The sequence below is a fragment of the Archocentrus centrarchus genome, chromosome 5 (genome assembly GCF_007364275.1).
Source record: "Archocentrus centrarchus isolate MPI-CPG fArcCen1 chromosome 5, fArcCen1, whole genome shotgun sequence".
Lineage (NCBI taxonomy): Eukaryota > Metazoa > Chordata > Actinopteri > Cichliformes > Cichlidae > Archocentrus > Archocentrus centrarchus.
In genome coordinates this window covers 24567115-24587565 of record NC_044350.1, presented here as the reverse complement: position 1 = coordinate 24587565, position 20451 = coordinate 24567115, and the positions used below count along the sequence as shown (strand labels likewise).

The 20451-nt window shown below is 40.2% G+C and overlaps 1 protein-coding gene and 1 long non-coding RNA gene across 2 annotated transcripts in view; one reads left to right on the top strand and one right to left on the bottom strand.

The window, feature by feature from the left end:
- The window catches only part of kif5ab (kinesin family member 5A, b), an 84182-nt gene that overhangs the window by 44715 nt on the left and 19016 nt on the right, over positions 1-20451 (top strand). The window contains exons 13-18 of the mRNA XM_030729114.1: positions 3707-3775; positions 4929-5135; positions 9136-9282; positions 11876-12064; positions 12796-12913; positions 19242-19306. Of these exons, the coding sequence (XP_030584974.1) occupies positions 3707-3775; positions 4929-5135; positions 9136-9282; positions 11876-12064; positions 12796-12913; positions 19242-19306 (795 nt within the window). The remainder of the gene's footprint in view (positions 1-3706; positions 3776-4928; positions 5136-9135; positions 9283-11875; positions 12065-12795; positions 12914-19241; positions 19307-20451) is intronic.
- Positions 13957-15290, bottom strand: LOC115780118 (uncharacterized). The gene is made up of 3 exons (XR_004019960.1): positions 15171-15290; positions 14183-14292; positions 13957-14079 (listed from the first exon to the last, which is right to left on the bottom strand). It is a non-coding gene; the product is annotated as an uncharacterized LOC115780118 (long non-coding RNA).

The window sequence follows — 20451 nt, the reverse complement described above, 5'->3', positions numbered from 1 at the left end:
GGGAAGCTGGAGCTAAGGGAGCTGGAGCAGGGTGAACAGAGGGAGCTGGAGCTAACTGAGGGGTCTGGGACTGCGACTGAGGAGGAGCTGGAGCTACAGCTGACATGGAACACTGCGACTGAGGGGGAGCTGGAGCTACAGCTGACATGGAACACTGCGACTGAGGGGGAGCTGGAGCTACAGCTGACATGGAACACTGCGACTGAGGGGGAGCTGGAGCTACAGCTGACTTGGAACACTGAGACCGAGGGGGAGCTGGAGCTACAGCTGACTGGGAAGACTGCGACTGAGCAGGCGCTACAGCTGACTGAGGCGAGAGTGGCTGGGGAGGAGCACGGCGACGCCGGGAGCGCTGCTTCCTGCGCGTTCTGTTGGAGTGGGAAGCACGATTCTCAGCATCCAGGATGTCCACCAGCAGAGGTGAATCAATAATCTCCACATCATCTGGCAGCCAAGAGAGGTCTGGGGAGGCGGTGGGCTGTGGGTGAAAGGATGAAAATGACGAGGTGGGAGAGGTGAGTTGAAGGGATGACGGCGGATCCGGAAAGCGAGGCAGCGCCTGTGGTGCTGAGCTGCAGTGGTGCGGAGGAGACGACGGAGGTGAGATGACCGGCTGCAGGAGAGGTGAATTAGTGATGGCTTGGAGGAAAAAGGTTGTGTCTTTGCCCTGGACAGGGCGACCAATATTATACAGTTTAGCTTGTAAGTTTTTCCGGAGCATGATTATGGAATGGGCAAGGGAGGCAGTGTCAGGATGGGTGAGGAGCCAAGTGGAGGAAGAAAAAAGTCTGCAGCAGAAAATTGCCTGAATAATCTGACGGGGTTCATCAGTGGCATGAATGATGTTCCTGGAGAGATCTATGAGCTCCAAAATCACTTCCTCTTGCTCGGAGGGGCTCCTGGTATCCGCGGGGGTCCATAGTCTGGTCGCGTCGTTCTGTCATGGCCGGGGAGGAAACAGGCGAGGAATGGCTGACACGAAGGACTCCAGAAGTCAGCGTAACTAAAAAGGGATTTATTTAAGCAGGGGGAAAACAAATACAAAAATCTTGGAAGGGAGACGACGGTCAAACACAGGGAACACACGGGCACACAACATCAACGACGCAACAGAGAACAAAACAAAACTGAGGGCTTAAGTACACACTGGGTAATCAGGGCAAGAGGAAACAGCAGGGAACAACAGGTGAGGCAAATGAAACTAATTACACAGGGGAAGCAAAGCTGAACACAAAGCACAGGAAAACCAGACTGTCAAAATAAACAGGAAGTGACAAACCAAGGAACATACTGACTAAACACGGGGAACAGGCACAGACTCAGGACAGAGACGCAGACATATCACAACACTAGGAAATAAACTAACACAAAACGCGGGGCCAACGGCCCAGGACATGACAGATGCATGATATTCTATATGTTAAAATTATTTGTGTATTATACTGGTCATTTTTTTTAAAACCATATTCAATGCTTCTCATTGAAGTAGCTGTGTGCTGCAGATTTCCAATCTAATCCAATTTGTATGTCATGACATGAGCTGACTGCAGACCAGTTATTTGACATACTTTTTTGATATGCTATATTAATGTTTTTCTCTGGAAACATTGACACTGGGTCTTCTGTACGATCAAACACTGGAAATCCTGCTTTTTGTGTCATGATCCCGTGTCTGACTGTGGTTCTTGAACCTCTTGGGTTGTTTGGTGTTATAGTTTTATTGATGTTTATGTTTTCTCGAGAATTTTGGAATCTTTAGTTTGTGTTATGATTTAGTCTTAGTTTTAGACTTTCATTTGTTTCCTCATTGATTCCTGTCTGATCCTCTCATGTCAACTCCCTTATATTAAATTCATTCATGGCTGCATTTCTCCATTTGGTTATGGGTCACACTTCCTGTTTTATTTTGATAGTGTCTTGTCCTAGTGTCTTGTGTTTAGGTTTGCTCCCCTCTTCCTCCCGTCTTTGATTATTGCCACCTGTGTCTTGTTGCCCTGCTGTGTCCATGTTTCCTTATTGCCCTCATATGATAAACAGTATTGTCTTACCCTCAGTCTCTGTATCAGTGTCTGTTAATGGTTCATGCATGTCTGTAACAGTTTTGTTTTTGTTGATTCATACAGTGGACTTTGTACTTTTCATCAGCTGAAAAAAAAAGGCTCATTTCTGGTTTAATTTGTCTGTATCCACCTGTCTGCATTTGGGTCCCAAACTCTGCAATTCATGACACTTTATTTAGATTGGCAAACATATGATGAATCATAGAATTATAGTACTAATAGTTTCTAGTGCTACCACTAGCATTAGACAGTGTATCTAACATTGGCAACCAGGAGCTTGTTTCTGTGACAAATAGCATACATCTCTATAGTATGTTTGTTTCTGGTCGAGTCTGGCACCCAGTTTATTTTCTACCTGTTAATGGTAACCAAAGATATTGTTATAGCTACATGGCCTAACAGTCTGCTTACTGTTCAGAGCAACCACCATCTGTCATTTGAACTACAAACCACAAGCACTATGCAGCATTATGATAAAAGGTGAATAAATAAGTTGGTTTTAATGAGTAGGCTAGCTTTCTTACTCACAGATGTAGTGCCAACTGAATATTAGTTTTGAACTCTCAAGTCCCAGAGCACTCTCCATCGAGTGAATGCCTGTCAAAGGTTTACTCTTGCGTAACCTCATCTCACTTGTAGACTGTATATATAAGATAAGGTAATTAAATGTCTGGCTCCCAACCCACAGGTAACCTTTGACTCTGACTTCTCCTTTGATTCGCAGGTATCTAAAGTTATACATTCCGGTTTCATTCAGCTTAGACAGAACTAAAATCCACTCATTCCTGCCTCATTCTAATGTAGAAAAGATCATTCATGCTTTTATTTCCTCCAGACTTGACTACTACAACGTAATTTTCTCTAGCATCAATCATTGTAACATACACAATCTACACTTCATTTAACATGCTGCTGCTGTGGTAAAGTATAAGATGCATTTTAGCCACTGTGATATCATCTATTGGTTAGTGAAGTCTGGCAGTGACGGCTCGAGCTTAACGTTTCCTCTGTTGCTATCTTGGTGTTTTAAAACTGGTTGTGGAGGGGCTAAGGGACACTGTATACTTACAGAGAAAGGGAGCTTAGGGTCAGTTTCTTATTTGATTTATTTTTAAAACCAGAGACTCACCCCCTCCTGGCTTTTAGAAAGAATATAGGTTTAAGGCATTTCCACTGTATTTTATATACAAGCTCTGGTCTCACTGTCTGACTTTTTTTGCTTACTCTGATGAAAAGACTTTCCTTTGCCAGGTAGAGTTTCTGCATTTGTGCTACTCTCATACATTTTTAGGCTAGAAGGGAGAAAGCTACTGATGGTTGTCAGGCAAAACCGAACCTCTATCCTTTTACCTGCATAATCGCTGATGTATTTTCCCTTGTGTTGTAAATCAGGCCTTCATTTTCTAAAATTTGTGCCCTGTGGCAGACACAGTTCTGGTGAAAGAAAGATGTAAGGAGACATGCGGCTGTTGTCTTCTTTTATGACTATCACAGTGTGTGATTTACTTCAAAATGTTAAGTTCAAGCAAAAACACCATCTATTATAACTTTAAAGCATATGGTAGTGAATGGAAACTGAACTTGCAATGTGATTGTATGTGTGTGTGTGTGTGTGTGTGTATGTGTGTGTGTCTTTCCCACTGAAGGATGATGAGATCAACCACCAGAGCCAGATGGTGGAGAAGCTGAAGGAGCAGATGCTCGACCAGGAGGAGGTAAAATGTCTTGGTTTTACTTCCTTTCATCAGTTTGGTTAAACAGCTCACAGTAGGCTGTCGTGCTTTTGGATGTGGAAGTGAAAATCACACTCTGAATAGAAGTTAGCTGTGAGACATTTATTATCCTACCCTCGAGATTGCTGACAGAAGAAAAATCCTTTCAGGTGCCAAAAAGCACTTGAAGAAATTAAATTGTCATTGTTTACTTGTGAGTGTATTGCTGGTGTTGTACTCTACATGTTAGCAATAGTTTAATCTAGAATAGACTTAAGTGGCTGCTCAAATACAGGTTATTCAGAAAAGAATCAATGAAAAGACTGAAGAATGACTGAAGCTCGTTAAGGGTTCATTTTATAAATTGCTTCTTAATTTTTAAGCGGGGAACGACCCACATTGTGTTTTTTGCTGACATGGCCGAACACTGTGGTTGATGAACAAACATGCTCTCTCGTGAGTTCATCTATAATTGGTTTTTACATCACTTTATAACATAAATATATACTACAAGTAAATATATCAGTAAAGTAAATTCTACTTGTAGGCAGAACAGCAATTAAAAGACTGCATTAAAAGGCAATTAAGAGAAGCATGTATTCACAGAAGAGGCTAAACCAGTGGGAAAGAGAATCTGAAAAAAGGCTTTGGCATGAAACAGACTCTACATTTGCTTAATTTATTCATTCATATCCTAAATGGTTCTGCTGTGGGTTGAACTGACATAGTCCTAACGACCCAACTATGGTTTGTTTATAGTAACACAAAGTTACATTCATTTATCCAAATAAAAGCTGTATGCTACAATACAAATATGCAGCCATTCCAAGCAGAGAACATCTACATTTAATGGCTTCCATTCAGTGAAATGACCCACAGTGGGCTACAGCAGTGCAGCAAACAGCATGGTGGCACAAAAGTCAGCTCTCAATCTTTAAATTATTCTTCTGTTCAGTTACATGTGTATTGTGTGGCAGGGTTTGTGCAGACATTTACCTCTTTTTGCCAAGAGACTGGGATAACTTTAGATCCAGCAGCTCTGCTCTGTCAATAATGTAGCAAATGCTTCTAAGCAGTCAGGTTTCTCTGTTCCCTTTTAAAAGTACTTCTTTCTGTGTTTACAGTTTACATTAAGCCAAATGTCTATGCCCCTCAGCTTCTCGCATCATCCAGAGGTGACAGTGAGAGGGTGCAGTCAGAGCTCGGCAGGCTGCAGACAGAAAATGAATCTGCAAAGGCGGAGGTAAAAGAGGTTCTTCAGGCCCTGGAGGAGCTGGCAGTCAATTATGACCAGAAGAGCTTAGAAGTCGAGGAGAAGAGCATGCAGAACAAGCTCCTGGCTGAAGAACTTTCTAAGAAAATGGTGGGTCTGACATCCAGGAGGCTTTTTGTAAATATTTTTCACCAAAAAATTAGCAATAGTTCTTGTGGGTAACATAAGAGAAGAGAGAATCAAAAACAAAGAGGATCCTGTAAAAATGTTGTACTTTGGTGTGTATATTGCAGGAAAATGCTTTGAGGGGAAAAAAAGGTAGAAAAGAAACTTTTCTGTTATAAAACAATCTCTCCGTCAGTCCATCAGTAAGCCTCAATCTTACAATATGCAGAGCTACTGGTTAGAAATGCAATTAGTGCGATAAGTCAAATTAAAGCTTCATGGAAGGAAAGATAAGGGAGAAAATTCTGACTAATAGTGCCACCAGCAGTCATGAACAGATAACACGAGAAACAAGTGAAAGGATTCGGATTTATTTATTTTTATTTTTGATTATTTTTTTTGCAACAAACTGTCAATGACAAACTGGCTGGAGGTACTATGCATTATGACTGGCACAGAGACCTTTCTTCTTAATAGATTACTTCTTAATAAATTACTGGAGGAAAAGAGTGCTATCAAAGAAGAGTTTTCGTTTATTTATTTTTATTAGGGACATCCAGCTTTTCTGGATTAAGGCCTTGCAGTGACTGTGTTTTCATTAGGTACAATTGAAAATGTTTGACTTTTGAGTGATGAGAGATTTCTGTTTTTATGTTTTTCTCTCCTCTCACTGGTTTGATGTGGGCTGGGTTCAGCTACACAAATTATGTCAGATATTTCTGTGCAGCAGTCAGATAGGTGGGCTTTTTTTCTTAATCTGAGTCAAAACACACCTACACAGTTATGCTGAAGCAGGGACTTTGACTGTTAAACTATTAATATATATAAAGATTTAAAAATATATATCATTGCCAACAAATGACACTGCTTCACATTGTTTCTGTGAGGTATGCTGCTTTGGTCTATTTATTTCCATTTATGTTTACATATTTACATATACATATACTTTAACTCTGAAGAAAACTTAGGAAGGTGAAGATTTACAGGCAGGTCCTACAGTTATATGGAGCATTTTGAATGATTTCTGAGAATATAGAAGGATGTTTATTACCCTTAAAATGAGTGAGCCACCTTAAATCTTCAAAAATATGTGTATAATGGGGCAGTGCACCTCACAGTTAAAAGAAAGTGTTTTCAGGACAAATTATTAAAATCATCTCTGTTTGTGTGTTAATTATCTTTGTCTGACATAAATAACGTGAAAAGTACTTTTGATAAAGTGAATAATAGAGTAAAGTCAGGAAGAGACCACTGGCGGAGCTGGTCAGAGGTTTGTGCCCTTACTGACTTATTCAGTGGTTCCAGTGGACCATATTTGACCTTCTTTAAACCTCTTCAATATTTCATCAGTGTGTTTTAGTCTGCCGCATGAATCCTCCATTCTTTTGCTGTCTTTCTCAGGAACAGAAACTGATTGAACAGCTGACAACAGAACTACAATTTAGTCTGCTAAACCTGGCTGAAATCCCCCTTTATCCTCAATCATTTCACTGAGAGCAGTGCCTCTATAACCTTTTCAGTCTGCTCTGCTCCGACCTGGGTGACCCCACGGGGCTCCTGCACAGAGACAGTGTTTGAGAGATATGAAGCTAAATACAAGCACAAATTCAATGCTGGTGAATGCAAGAGAGGCTATAAAGGAAAATGCCTTTCAAAGCCTTTTGGAACTTTTTCTCCACTTCATCTTGAATTTTTAGGAGCATTCATCTTGCCAGCTGTTACAGTAAAAATGGGGAAAAATAGTGCAATGGAGTGCATTCATCATGGCCATCATCCCTCCGTTCCCTCAGTTGTCTTCATCTCTGTTTTTAGTGCGAACTTCTCTCTTCTTCTGCTGGTGGCCATCCCATCTTTCACCGTCACTGCCATTTATTGGCTGCTTTAAGCACCATAATTCATCCAGCTGTCCACTTAAACCCTCTTTTTATCGATATGATTAAGTCCATTCATCATTTCAATGAACCAGCTCTATTCATCATGTGTGTTTGTCATTAACTTTTCTTCTCCTGCTCTTTTTTACGTATTTATAAAGTAATCAGTTTCAGCTAATTATTAACTTCAGTTTATCTGAAGATGATATTTTGACATGAGAAGTGACCTGCAAAATTAAAACAGTGTTTGAAGTGAATCACAGAGATGAAGATATAAGAGTTGATTACAGAGTGACTGTTGGAGTATTTAGGGGGGTGGCTAATGGAGCTTTCAATTGACTCATGATGAACAATAACATTAAACATGCCATTAAAAAATTGTTCAAGTACGTTATTTTTCTGGTAATAGATGATCCACTCATTAGAAAATGAAGCCCCATCAATGTGCACTGTAAACAAGCAGGCTGCCTTCACATTTTTTTTGCTGGAGCAGCACATTTATGGAAAGAGACAAATTTTTATTTTTTTTTTTACTGTAATTTCACTACTAGACACCATGGTCTTTCCTTTTAGATAAGCTCTCTCCTGGCCTCCTCTGTACATATTGCTAATGATTTGAACCAAAAATCTCAACTTTGGATTCATCACTCCATAAGACCCGTTGTCACTAATTTTTAGTAAGTAGTGAGTAATTTAGCATACCTCAGCCTTTTCTCTGGGTTTCCCTTCCTTAAGAATAGCTTCTGACAGCCAGCCTTCCACTGAACCCACTTCTGATGAGGCTTCAGAAAGCTACATCTGGCCCTTCGGTGACGGATCAACTGAAAGGCCAGATGTATCTCTCAGGTCCTGTGTCAGGTCTTTGCTGGATTTTTTTCCTATTTCTAAAGGACATGACTTTCAGATACTGTTCATCTGCTGTGGATAGTTTTTTTTTTTTTTTTTTTAGGCCTGCCACTTCTTTTAACCTCAACTTGTTAAGTTTTTTTTTTTTTCAAAAAAGAGGACACACTGTACACCATGTTGACATATGCTCAGTGATAAACTGTTTGAGAATCACTCTTTCAGAATCACTACTATTAAAATATTATTTTGCACCTGTCGAACTGTGTTATCTATCTGCGTTATCAGATTGAAATAAAGAAACTAAGGAACTAAAGAAATGAGAACAAATTATATTTTTTGCAACAGGTTGCAACTAACAAGTGACTAAAGTCTGCTATGTGGAGACACAACACTGGTTCGTCTCTTGAGTTAGGTGTCTTTTTTTATGCTTGAATGATTCAGATTTCAGTGCTAAGTGGCATAAAAAAAACATTCTTCTGAAAATGGTCAAGGACTGGACTGAAAATGAGTAAAAAAAAGCAGCGAATTTCCAGAGAAAACACTTTGAAAGACCTTATGAAAGCCTGGAGAACTGTTGCTCAAGATGGCTTTAAAAATTAGAAAGTCTGGCTCCTTGGAAGCAAAATATAAAGAAATGAGGGGTGGCTCAAGACAGTAATTGAACAGCTATAATTAACCATGACCAAAAGTAAAGGAACCAATTCAATAATCAGCATGTTTTATAAGCTTCATTTATGTCCTCTGATATTTTTTAGGTCACAGTGGCATACTTTTTTCATGGTCGCGGTTACTTATTTAAAAGTCAGCTGGAAAGGTCATGTGTCTGAAGTTGAAAAATGTCTTTCATGTTATGTTGTCAAACCTGTGGAGTATTGATTGAACCCTTAATTATTCCATTGTGTTACAGCCATTGGGGCTACAGCGCTGTTTAGAAGTGGCTTGCTGTGCAGAATGGAAAAAATAAAGTAAACTCCATCATGTACTCTCTCAGATCCTTTCATTCTGTGCAGATGCCAGTCACTCCTCTTCTGCTGTTTATTGATTTTTTTATTTGGTGGCTACTATGTTATGGTACTGCAGCCATGTGTGTTTGTAGATTCAAAGAATCCAGTCACCACTTTGCTCAGTCTGTCCTACACAATTTTTGGCTTCTTATTTGCATGTACTTTCTTGTCCTCTCTTTTCTGGAGTTTCTCCTTCTAACACAGCCACTCTCCCTAATGCCTCTTGTCTCTCTCCCCTCCTCTTCTCCTCTCCTCCTTCCACAGAGTCATCTCATGACTTTAGAGGCAGAGTTGTCCCGTATCCAGGAAGTGAGCAGCCACCAAAGAAAACGCATTGCTGAGATTCTAAATGGACTCATGAGGGACTTGAGTGAGTTTAGCACCATTGTTGGAAACAAGGACATCAAGCTGGTGAGTGACACAGAGGTGGAGACACTACATATATATCCCAGAGTTTATGCTAAAAGAGAGTTTTTGTAATGAAACTGAAAACCTGTGTGTAGGTAAAAACAACTGAGAAAGATGATTCTCATGTGTCAAAGCAAGAAAATATACAGCTAAATTTAAGTATAGGTGTAAGAAAGGAGGAGTTCAAAAGAGGGCCTGAATGCAAAAACAAAAGCAGGGTTTAATGCTGAGCTTATTTAGACTTAGAGTCCAGTCAAGCACAAAGCCTGAGGGCAGTACAGTCCAAAAAAAGACAACACAAAAGAACAGGCACAAGAAACCTGAGAGAAAGCACTGTGAACAAATGCAGGAGATGAACACAGACAAACCGATGGATAAAAAGGAGAAAGACTAGAGTATAAATATATATAAGCAATTAAACACATGAGAAATTAATGAGGGTCAGCCAAAAAAAATCTCAAATGGCAGGAGCGAAAAAACACAGCAAGTAAAAGCAACAGAGGCAACAGTCTCTGGAGCTTGAAAAAGGCGACTGGACTTCTTTTTGTTTCTTGAAGACGTTTCACCTCTCATCCGAAAGGCTTCTTCAGTTCTCAACCAAATGGTGGAGAGACCCAGGTATTTAAACCCCTGTGGGCGTAGTCCCCTGGAGGTGGTTATGACCCTCTATTGAACATGTGCTTGAACACATGTGCCCAGGTGTGAAGGGGGCGTGGGTCATATTTAATCAGTGGTTTCAGTTGAAACCAACTTAGGACTCCGCTCCATTGTTTCCTGTGGCCTATTGAGGTCACTGGAACAAAGGTGTGAATGGGGGTTGAGACGTCTGGGAAGGGAGCTCAGGACAGCACTGTAAGCGGGGGAAAGTTGGTGACGTAATCCACCTCCTCTGTTCAATGATGGTTGTTCACAGTGGACATAGATGGCTTCTTTCACTCCTCTTTCAAACCATCTGTTTTCCCTGTCCAAAATGTGGACATTGGCATCCTCAAAAGAGTGCCCTTTTTCCTTCAGATGCAGATGTACTGCTGAATCTTGTCCTGTCGAAGTGGCTCTTCTATGTTGTGCCATTCGTTTGTGAAGAGGCTGTTTGGTTTCACCAATGTAGAGGTCCGAGCACTCTTCACTGCACTGAACAGCATACACTACATCGCTGATCTTGTGTTTGGCGGGTTTGTCCTTGGGATGAACCAGTTTTTGTCTTAGGGTGTGACTTGGTTTGAAGTATACTGAGATGTCATGCTTGGAGAAAATTCTTCTGAGTTTCTCTGACAAGCCCGACACATATGGGATGACAATGTTGTTCCTCTTGTCCTTCCCATTCTCTGTAGTTTGTGTTTGGCCTTCATTCCTGTGCATCTTAGCTGATTTGATGAAGGCCCAGTTGGGGTAACCGCATGTTTTGAGGGCTTTCTTAATGTGTGTGTGTTCCTTATGCTTCCCTTCTGCCTTAGAGGGAACACTTTCCGCACGGTGTTGTAGGGTCCTGATCACCCCAAGTTTGTGTTCCAGAGGGTGGTGGGAGTCAAAGAGGAGATACTGGTCTGTGTGTGTGGGCTTCCGGTAAACTTCAATGTTGAGGCTTCCATCTTCCTCGATAAGCACCGCACAGTCCAGGAATGGTAACTTGTTATCTCTGGTGTCCTCCCAGTGACCTCAATAGGCCACAGGAAACAATGGAGCGGAGTCCTAAGTTGGTTTCAACTGAAACCACTGATTAAATATGACCCACGCCCCCTTCACACCTGGGCACATGTGTTCAAGCACATGTTCAATAGAGGGTCATAACCACCTCCAGGGGACTACGCCCACAGGGGTTTAAATACCTGGGTCTCTCCACCATTTGGTTGAGAACTGAAGAAGCCTTTCGGATGAGAGGTGAAACGTCTTCAAGAAACAAAAAGAAGTCCAGTCGCCTTTTTCAAGCTCCAGAGACTACTATGACCTGGATAACTGAGAATCTACACAGACAACAGAGGCAACAAATACCAAGAATATGAAATTCAACGCATGACATTAAACATACTGGCATGAAGCCAAGACAAAAGTGCTGTGTTAGATCTGACAAAATTTAAGATATACAGTACCACCCAAATGTTTGGACACACTCACCCATTCATATGAATGAGTGAGCGTGTTTGACTGGCACTGTATATGTGTGTATTTTTTCTGTCTGCTGATAAAGCATTATTTCTCAGACATGTAAATTTATGTTCTTAATGATCTTTTAAAACAAATTTCTGTGCATGTTTGTGTTTACCAAGATGACTCAACTCAGTAGCTGTATATTATTCAATATAGTCAGTATAACACCCAATAATATTGTGCATGCACATCCACTGTCATCTGTAGTGCTTAGATTGATGTGTATATATTTTCTTCCACACTTCATTTCAGAGCATCTGAGTTGCTACATCTGCTAAATGGGGCCGTTAACCTAATGGTTGTGCATACAAAATGCCAGAGTGTTTCTAAGATGCTTCCCTTTCCGCTGATTTAACTCCCAAGCTGTGTTTAAACAGTCCCCACTCAATCTTAATCAAAAACCTGCTATACCTTTTTATAACTGTCTCCTCTCTACCTCATTCATCTCTAGCCCCTGGAGATCACTGGTGTGATCGAGGAAGAGTTCACAGTGGCTCGCCTCTACATAAATAAGATAAAGTCAGAGGTAAAGTCCATGGTGAAGCGCTGCTGCCACCTGGAAAACCTACAAATGGAGTGTCACCGCAAGATGGAGCAGACAGGCAGAGAACTGTCTTCATGTCACCTTCTTATTTCACAAGTAAGAATGAGAACTGAGGGGGGGTGAAAGGGATAAATATGTTGTTGTTGGTTATTAAATCTAGATGGTGGTGAGTAAGAACTGTAGAAACTGGTGTGGAGGAAAAAAATGTTTGTACATCAGTTACTCTACAGAGGAATACTGGTGATTCCTACTGACTGCTGTTAGATCAGGTTAGACTCTGAAACCTTACAGTGAAAATTATCAATGATATCACTCCAAATGACACATCAGTAAAGTTCACTGGGTTGTGCAGGTGATCCATATACCTTAAGGCTATTGCAGAGTCACTGGGTTCAAATCTGCCCTGGGCCATCTGCTGCATTTCTTCTCCCAGTTTCTCTGTCATAAGAAAGGCTAAAAAACATTACAAAATAACACATCAGTCTAGTTACTATCACGCCTGGTTGTGTAGTCAGTTGTGCTCTCACCATCACCCAACTCTTTGTGGGGTGGAGATTTTTTTGGCTTTGGAAATTTTTAGTGTGCACAGGGTCATAATTCTTAAAAGACTGCGTGTTTTATATTCTGTGTTCATGTAGATGCCTGCAGCCATGGTTCAAATTTTGCTACCTTTGGTATTTAAACTAAATTCCCCAATGATAAGAAATCATAAATATTCAGTGACCAAAAAGAGTAAAAGTGCATTTTATCCTTGATGTAAAGTGTCCTCTTGGGTAGAGGTCTTTGCTCATCAGTAAACGTTTTGCATATGATGTTCTGACTTTCAGCATGAGGCAAAGATTCACTCTCTAACAGAGTACATGCAGAATGTGGAGCTGAAGAAGAGACAGCTGGAGGACAGCTATGATTCTCTGACTGAGGAGCTGGCTAAACACCAAGCTCAAGGTACACTGTAAAAAAAAAATCCGTTGAATTTACGGTAAAATACTGGCAGCTGTGGTTGCCAGTACTTAACTGTAAACTGCTCTATGGTAAATACTGTAAACAGATTCACGGAAAAGTACCGGCAACCACAGCTGCCAGTATTTTACCGTAAACAGGTTAACGGTAAAATACCGGCAACCACAGCTGCCAGTATTCTACCGTAAACAGGTTAACGGTAAAATACCGGCAACCACAGCTGCCAGTATTTTACCGTAAACGGGTTCATGGTAAAACACCATAAAAAGGTTCAGGGTACATTGTTGTAAACGGGTGCAAGGAAAAATACCGTAAACGGGTCCAGGGTAAAATACCGTAAACCTGGTTTACAGTAAAATACCGTAAACCAGGTTCACAGTAAAATACCGTAAACCGGGTCCACGGCAAAATGCTGTAAACCGGGTTCAATGCAAAATACCGTAAGCTGGGTTCATGGTAAAATACTGGCCGCTATGGTTGCCAATATTTTACTGTATAAAATACGGTGACAATTTAAAACCATTTATGATAAATAATTCCAAATACAAATGATATACCTTAAACCTAATTACAGTAGATGAAAAACAGAATACAACTGTGTGATACATAACAGTATTTAATTGTAAAAATCAACATTACATTCAAACAGTGGCAGCTGTTGTTGCCAGAACTTCACCCAGAAAAAAATAGAACACCAGTGGCTAAGATTTTACAACCAACTGCCCGTGGTTAATTACAGAGAAAATAACATATAAAGCCCATTACAAAGACATTGTTGAAATATAAACAGTTTTTGCATTTAGACATTCTTTGGGAAAAGTATGTAATTGTAGTGTCACCAGTTCTGCTTGAGTACCCAGGTTAGTCATCAGGTGTTTGCTGTGGAATTGCAGGATCCTCTCTGCAGCCAGAATAACAAAATAAAATAAAGCAGTAATAATAAGAATGATAATATTATAGTTCTTACACAAATGAATTAAACAAATTTTCAGTCAACACACACTGAACTGTCCAACCACTTACCTCTATTTATCCTTGACAAGACTGGTTTCTGATCAGACAGGTAGATTGGTAGGACAGCAAAGTAGTTGATTAAGTCCATCTGAACCACTGGCAGGTCAGAAGATAGGACTGACAGGACCAACATCCTCCTAAGTTAGAGAGGTATCAACACTGTCACTCTGCTCACTGCACATGCAGCAAATTACATTCTAATACATTTCACACTCAAATCCATAAACAGTTGGGCCTCACCTGGTACTACATGCACCACATGTCACGCTGGCCAAGGTTTGATTCCAGTTTGGGCCTTTTGCTGCAGATCATCCCCTCTCTCTGCTGTGTTTCCCGTCTGTCTACTGACACTGCTCAATGAAGTAGGCATGCCACACAAATACAAATAAAATAAAAGACAGAAAGCATAAATAAAGAAATGATAAAAATAAAATAAACAAAATAATTTAAAAATCTTTAACTATAACCATTTAAAAGTGTTAACAGCTGTCTTAGAGACAAACATTAACAGGAGCAGATACACTATGTCAGGGGTGGCCAACTCCAGGCCTCGAGAGCCGGTGTCCTGCAGGTTTTAGATGCGTCCCTGATCCAACACACCTGAATCAAATAGGACTCTGGAGAACTTGAGTGCATACTGAGGAGGTAATTCAGCCATTTGATTCAGGTGTGTTGGATCATGGACACATCTAAAACCTGCAGGACACTGGCTCTCGAGGCCTGGAGTTGGCCACCCCTACACTATGTCCTGGGGTTAACATGAGTTTGGCAGATTGGGTAAACCTAATATCTGGTGTAGCAGTGATGCAGCATGGGAAGAATTTTACACACTGATCAGCTGACATCTGCTGCTGCACTTTGGTTTACTGCTCTTTTTGGATATAACTGAATTCAACAAGGTGTAAGCAGACAGATCAGCTCAAACACTCAGGCATTAAGTACCAGTCCAGTCCTTAAATTTAAACTGATGCCTGCTAACATTGGCCATTAACACCACAGCCTGTTCTGCACTAGTCCAACACACTGCATCACCGTATATGTCACCACAATACTTCAAATTAACTACTTTAGCCTGCACTAAACTGCGTGGTATTTTCATGTAACCTTTGAATAACAATTATTACATTTAAGCTCACAGACACACTGTGGTCTAAACTGCACAGTTTGTCGAGCAGTTTGAAACATTTCAAATCACCTGCCAATTACAAACACTGTTTATGCTGCTCACCTTCTATAATGCTAGCAGAGCTCTAGTTACAGAGCTGATATCTCCATGCTGTCAGCATGGAGATATCAGAGACTGCCGCTTTTCCACTAGTACCTACTCAGCTCAGCTAGACTCAGCTTGTCTTAGTTTTTAGGGTATTCCATTAGGCGCTAGCATAGACGTATATCTATGGGCAATAGTACCTTGTTCTTGTGGTTTTAATGGCAGTGGGCAAACCAGCTTATAGGTGCATTACCGCCACCCACTGGACTGGAGTGTGGACCAGGAGGTGCTACCACATACTTTTTTAGTACCTACTCAGCCGCGGTTCCAGGTGCGCCAAGTTGATTGAAAATGTAGAAAATATGGCATCAAAAGGCTGCATGCCACTGATTGGCCAGGCAGTGATGTCACTAGATGAGTCATGCAAGCGACTCCTTCACAAGAATCAAACCTGCCGTTTTTGAAACCCACCAGCATGCTGATGGTTTTGTGCTCAGTGCCTGATGACAGAATCCATGGAAAAGAGACAAAATTGACCTCTGTACAGTATTAAGTATCAAACTGCCTTTCAGATTGATTACTCACTAAGTGAAGATCCTCTGGTCCACTTTAACCCTGATTATAACTCCGGTAAAAATTAGCCTTAAATTTCTCCTTATCTACAACATGTCAGTGAATGCACCTAAATAAACAGTTCATTTTGATTAAGTTTGCAGTGAGGAACACAACATTTCAATGTCTTAAACAACTTCCCCCAAAATTACAGCTGAACATTTCCTTAGTTGATACTGGTTAAAGTTAACTCTGGCTTTACCTCCACAATGGTGGCTCAGGTCTTCACTGCTGCTAATGGTATCAGTATTGTTAAGGTAACTTACCTTACCGTGGTGACATAACTAGTTGTTGCGAAGTTGACACAAAACTGGAGTAAAACCTGGGGCAGGATGATGTACCATCGTGTAGTAATGTCGTTATCCCACAGAGAGGGCAGAAAAGGTGCTAACCTGTGAGTGTAACTGCTCAGTCATGGCTAAGTCTGAAGCTGCTGATTGGATACTGTCTGTGACACATGCATGTATCTCCCTCAGTCTCATTTTATATTAGCAGGTTACTCTGCAATAAGCTGAATATTTTGGGACCACTCACGTGGTGCATGAAAAGAAAATTTGTATGATGAAATCTAAATCCAGTTATTCAGTTTACAGTTCAGACGCAGTTGATACACAGAATAATAAAACAATACAATGTTTTGCATTTCCTTTTCTGAAAAAACAAACTATTATTTCAAATAGTTCCTGATTAAATTTCAGTCAACCTGGGAAATACATTTAAATGTACAATTCAGCAATATGTATAATTCAGACAGAAATTATTTTTATGGTATGAGTGTCATTTTTATAGAAATTTTACAGAAAAGAAAGATTTTCACAGTAACAATGTGTGATTTCAGCATATTTTGACAGTTATATCTTGGTTCTTGATTTATGGTGATTAAATGTTTCTGCGACGGGGAGACACCCTTTTCGATTTTACGGTCTATTACTGTTGCCATTTGGCTGTTTTCCACTGTATTTTTTACAAACATTTTTTGCAGTGTAGGAAAAAGATTTTCACTGTCATTTCAACACATTATGGCAGTGGAAATTACAGTTATGTATTGTTTTTTGATTTACGGTAATCACATGTTTCTGCTACAGAAATACACCGTTTTTGATTTTCCGGTCTATTACTGTTGCCATTTCACAGTTTTCCACTGTCATTTTTACGTACTTTTTTTACAGTGTAGAGTTGTTATAGCCCATACTCATGCAGTGGATAACTTAACATTACGGGGAGATCGTTCACAGGTGGACGCAAGTACCAAAGTTGGTACATTTACTCTATTATAATTACTTTTTCGATAAAGCCCATTAGCGTTTTGAAATGTTGGTGGCCCTTTCCAGCATGGCTGTTGAGAATGGCAAGAATTTAATTAAAAAAATTTTTTTAATAAACTAGATTTGTCTTTTTAATGTGTCAAATCGTACATATACATATTGAACCCTTTAGAAGCCTACTTAAGAAGTTTTAAAAAATAATTTGCTAACACCAGACTGGGCTTTAAACTGTTTTTTGTTCCTACTCATGACTCTATATGATGTCAGAGAGAGCAGATATCCCTAATACGGTAATTTCATGCACACAACTCTTGCTGTGAACACAAAAGCACCATCGACCTGCAGTTCAAACCTGTTTGCGAGGGGCAGACAATCAGAAGAATCGGCTTAAAGGGAAGGGAGGTGAACAGCTTATTTTAGATAGATGTGAACATCTGTAGAGCCGAATATAAAATAAGGATTTTTTTAAACTACGAATCATGCAAAAAGTATTCAGTTGAGTGCAAGAATTAAAAAATATATAGTAAGAAATTATCATAATAGGTAAACTCCTCTTAGTTTAGCATTTTAGCATTTTGCAGGTGCTTGGTCATAATCTAATGCACTGAAGGAATGTATGTTCTGGCCTGATGAAAAGTGAAGATATAAACAGCACCATAGGCATATGTCATTTTTGTCCACACTAAAATGGTAAACCAACTGTCCAATGAACAACTACCATCTACAGACATAAGTGTTACTAAAAAGACAATACATAAAATCTAAGTGTACTGCTCACAGCCACATAGAAATACTCAGTGGGGTTGAAGATTCCCCACAACAGCTAATATGAACAAATCTAGATTTTTGAGGTGAAATTAAAATTTTATCTGAACTGAAGTACACCAGTCAATATTGGTTAAACCTGGCAAGATTTGTAACATTTATAGTGTGCAGGTACTACTTTTTTAATAAACTGTCATCGCTCCAGGCTGAGATTGAAATGTTGACAAGTACCTATGTGAGCAAATTACCAAACCAGGAGCAAAGATTTATTCAGACTCTAAGATGAAGGAAGAAAATTTCAACATGGTCTGACCAGCAAAACAACAGATTTGTGGTCGGTTAATCAAGCCAAACACAAGGCCCCAGGAGCAAAGCCAATCATTACGGACAGCAAAACAGGTCTTTTCTCAATATTAGCTCAAATGAAGTAAATGCAAAAGTAAATCCCTCAAATAAATGCATATTTTTCAATAAAACATGTCCTGAAGGTGTCACAGTCATGTATGGTGGCACTCAATGACATTTTGGGGCTCACTGCGCTGTATGTATATTGATCCACTGCTGATCTGAGATGCTGGAGTCAAATATAATGTCAGTGTTCTGACTCAGTGAAACTAAATAATGTCAGAACAAAAAAATGGTGAAAAGACAGCAAATCTGTCATTGTATTTTAGCTCCACTGAGCTGGAAATAGGAGGACGTTGCTTCAGGTTTAGACTTTTGCTGTCTTTAATAGAGTTTTAGTTGGTACCAGAGGCCTTTCTGTCCTGCCAAGAAAAGGAAAAACAAGTGTAAACACTAAAGAGCTTAGGCTCCCAAACATTTCACAACAACAGCACTAATAGATTGATTGTACATTTGAAACTCATGCAAGGTCCAGCTAACTGTAGATACTCCCAGCACACTGACACAATTCACAAATCAGGCCAAAGGCAATGAAAGTCATTTTTTTCTGGTGGAGTCTCACAGAACAGCATTAAATAACCAGTGGAATTAAGAGCAGGGAAATCAATTTTGGCTCAGCTCAGCAGTCAAGTCAGGCAGTCCTCAAACCATAACAGAAGCAGATAAATACAAAGTGCTGCAGGTCATGTAGATCACACGGTCTGGTGCGAGGTGGACCGCTCAGTAATTTCATCATCAGAGACCAGGAACAGCAGTGAGTCAATATCAGAGCTGCATGACACAGTAGATGTGATTTGCAGATAGTTATTGTCACACCCAAGGCATTACTTAGATCATGCTGACCTCAGTGTCAACATGAAGCGGTGATTCCGCTGGGCTGTCAAAGTCAGGCCACTGCCACCCTTCTCAACAACATCTGGATGTCTCACTTTTGTTCGTCTGCCTTTGTCTTTCCTTTTTGTTTTCTCTGTTCAAATTTGGTTTCTGTTATTGCCATCCTCTCTCTCTCTTTCTTACATTTGTCTGTGTGTGCTTATTTCAGAGAGCATGTCACAGGTGACCGGGGGGGAGAATCACACATCTGTCCAGAACTCCTGCGATATAAAGGTAACCATGACTACAGCGAGAGCAACTTGATATAAATGACCTTTTCTCACACCCTCAGCTAACTTCTGGTGTGCACGTGTGGGGTGTGTGTTTGTCTGCGGCTGCATGTGTCTGGGCTTGTAATTGGACTCAAATGGTAAATGGACTGCTTGTTATATGGCGCTTTTCCACAGTACATGAAAACTCGAAGCGCTTTATACAGCATGTCTCGTTCACCTATTTGCACAAGCACTTTCTACATCTATCTAACAATCACACAGTAGCAGTATCTTGTCCAAGGATACTTTGGTAGGCAGACTGGAGCAGCAAAGAATCAAACCAATAACCTTCCGATGAGCTGCTCTACCTCCTGAACCACAGCCACCCACACACCCTCAAATGATTCTAAGAATGATTGAATGTGGTTATTATGTGGTTGTTAAAGGAGTGGCTTGATTTATGAATAAATTTGCTTACTTCACTTTTCTTGGAGGTATTGATAAGAAGGTGACACTTGGATATCTGTACAATCATTTTGACACTGAAAATAGCAAGCTTGACTATAAAAATGACAACTTACTGATGTATGCAGCTGTACTGATGTTGGGATAGTGGCTGCACAGTTTATTGGATGTTCTTGGATGCAAACCTGATGTATTCTGGCCCCTAAAGGCATTTTTACCATACACAATCCAGGTGGCATGTTGAAAGGTAATTTTTTATAAGCAAATACCTGCATATGCATAAGCAGATGTGATTGGTCTGAGTAGTAGTGACCAGTCACATCTAAGCACGCTTTTGTTGCATGCAGCAAAAGAGGGAATGCAAAACATTGCATAGAAAGAAACCTCAAGATCACCTGAGGATAGTTTAGTCTTGTATTTTAATGTAAATGTATCTTTATTCCTAAACAATGAGCAGCAAACAAAACAGGAAGTTTCAAATATTGGATGATTATAGGAAGCATGGTCACAGGAAAGCCATCTTCTGGTAGTGGACACCATCCTCAGAGACTAAGTCATCAGACTTAAAAGACAGACTTAAAAGAATTCACAAAGTAAGCATCATAATGACTTGACTAACAAAAGGCGTTAAAGATATATTTTGCTACATCTTTGCAAGGTCAGAGATTTTAGAGAAATGAGGGGACCAAATTCCACTGATGA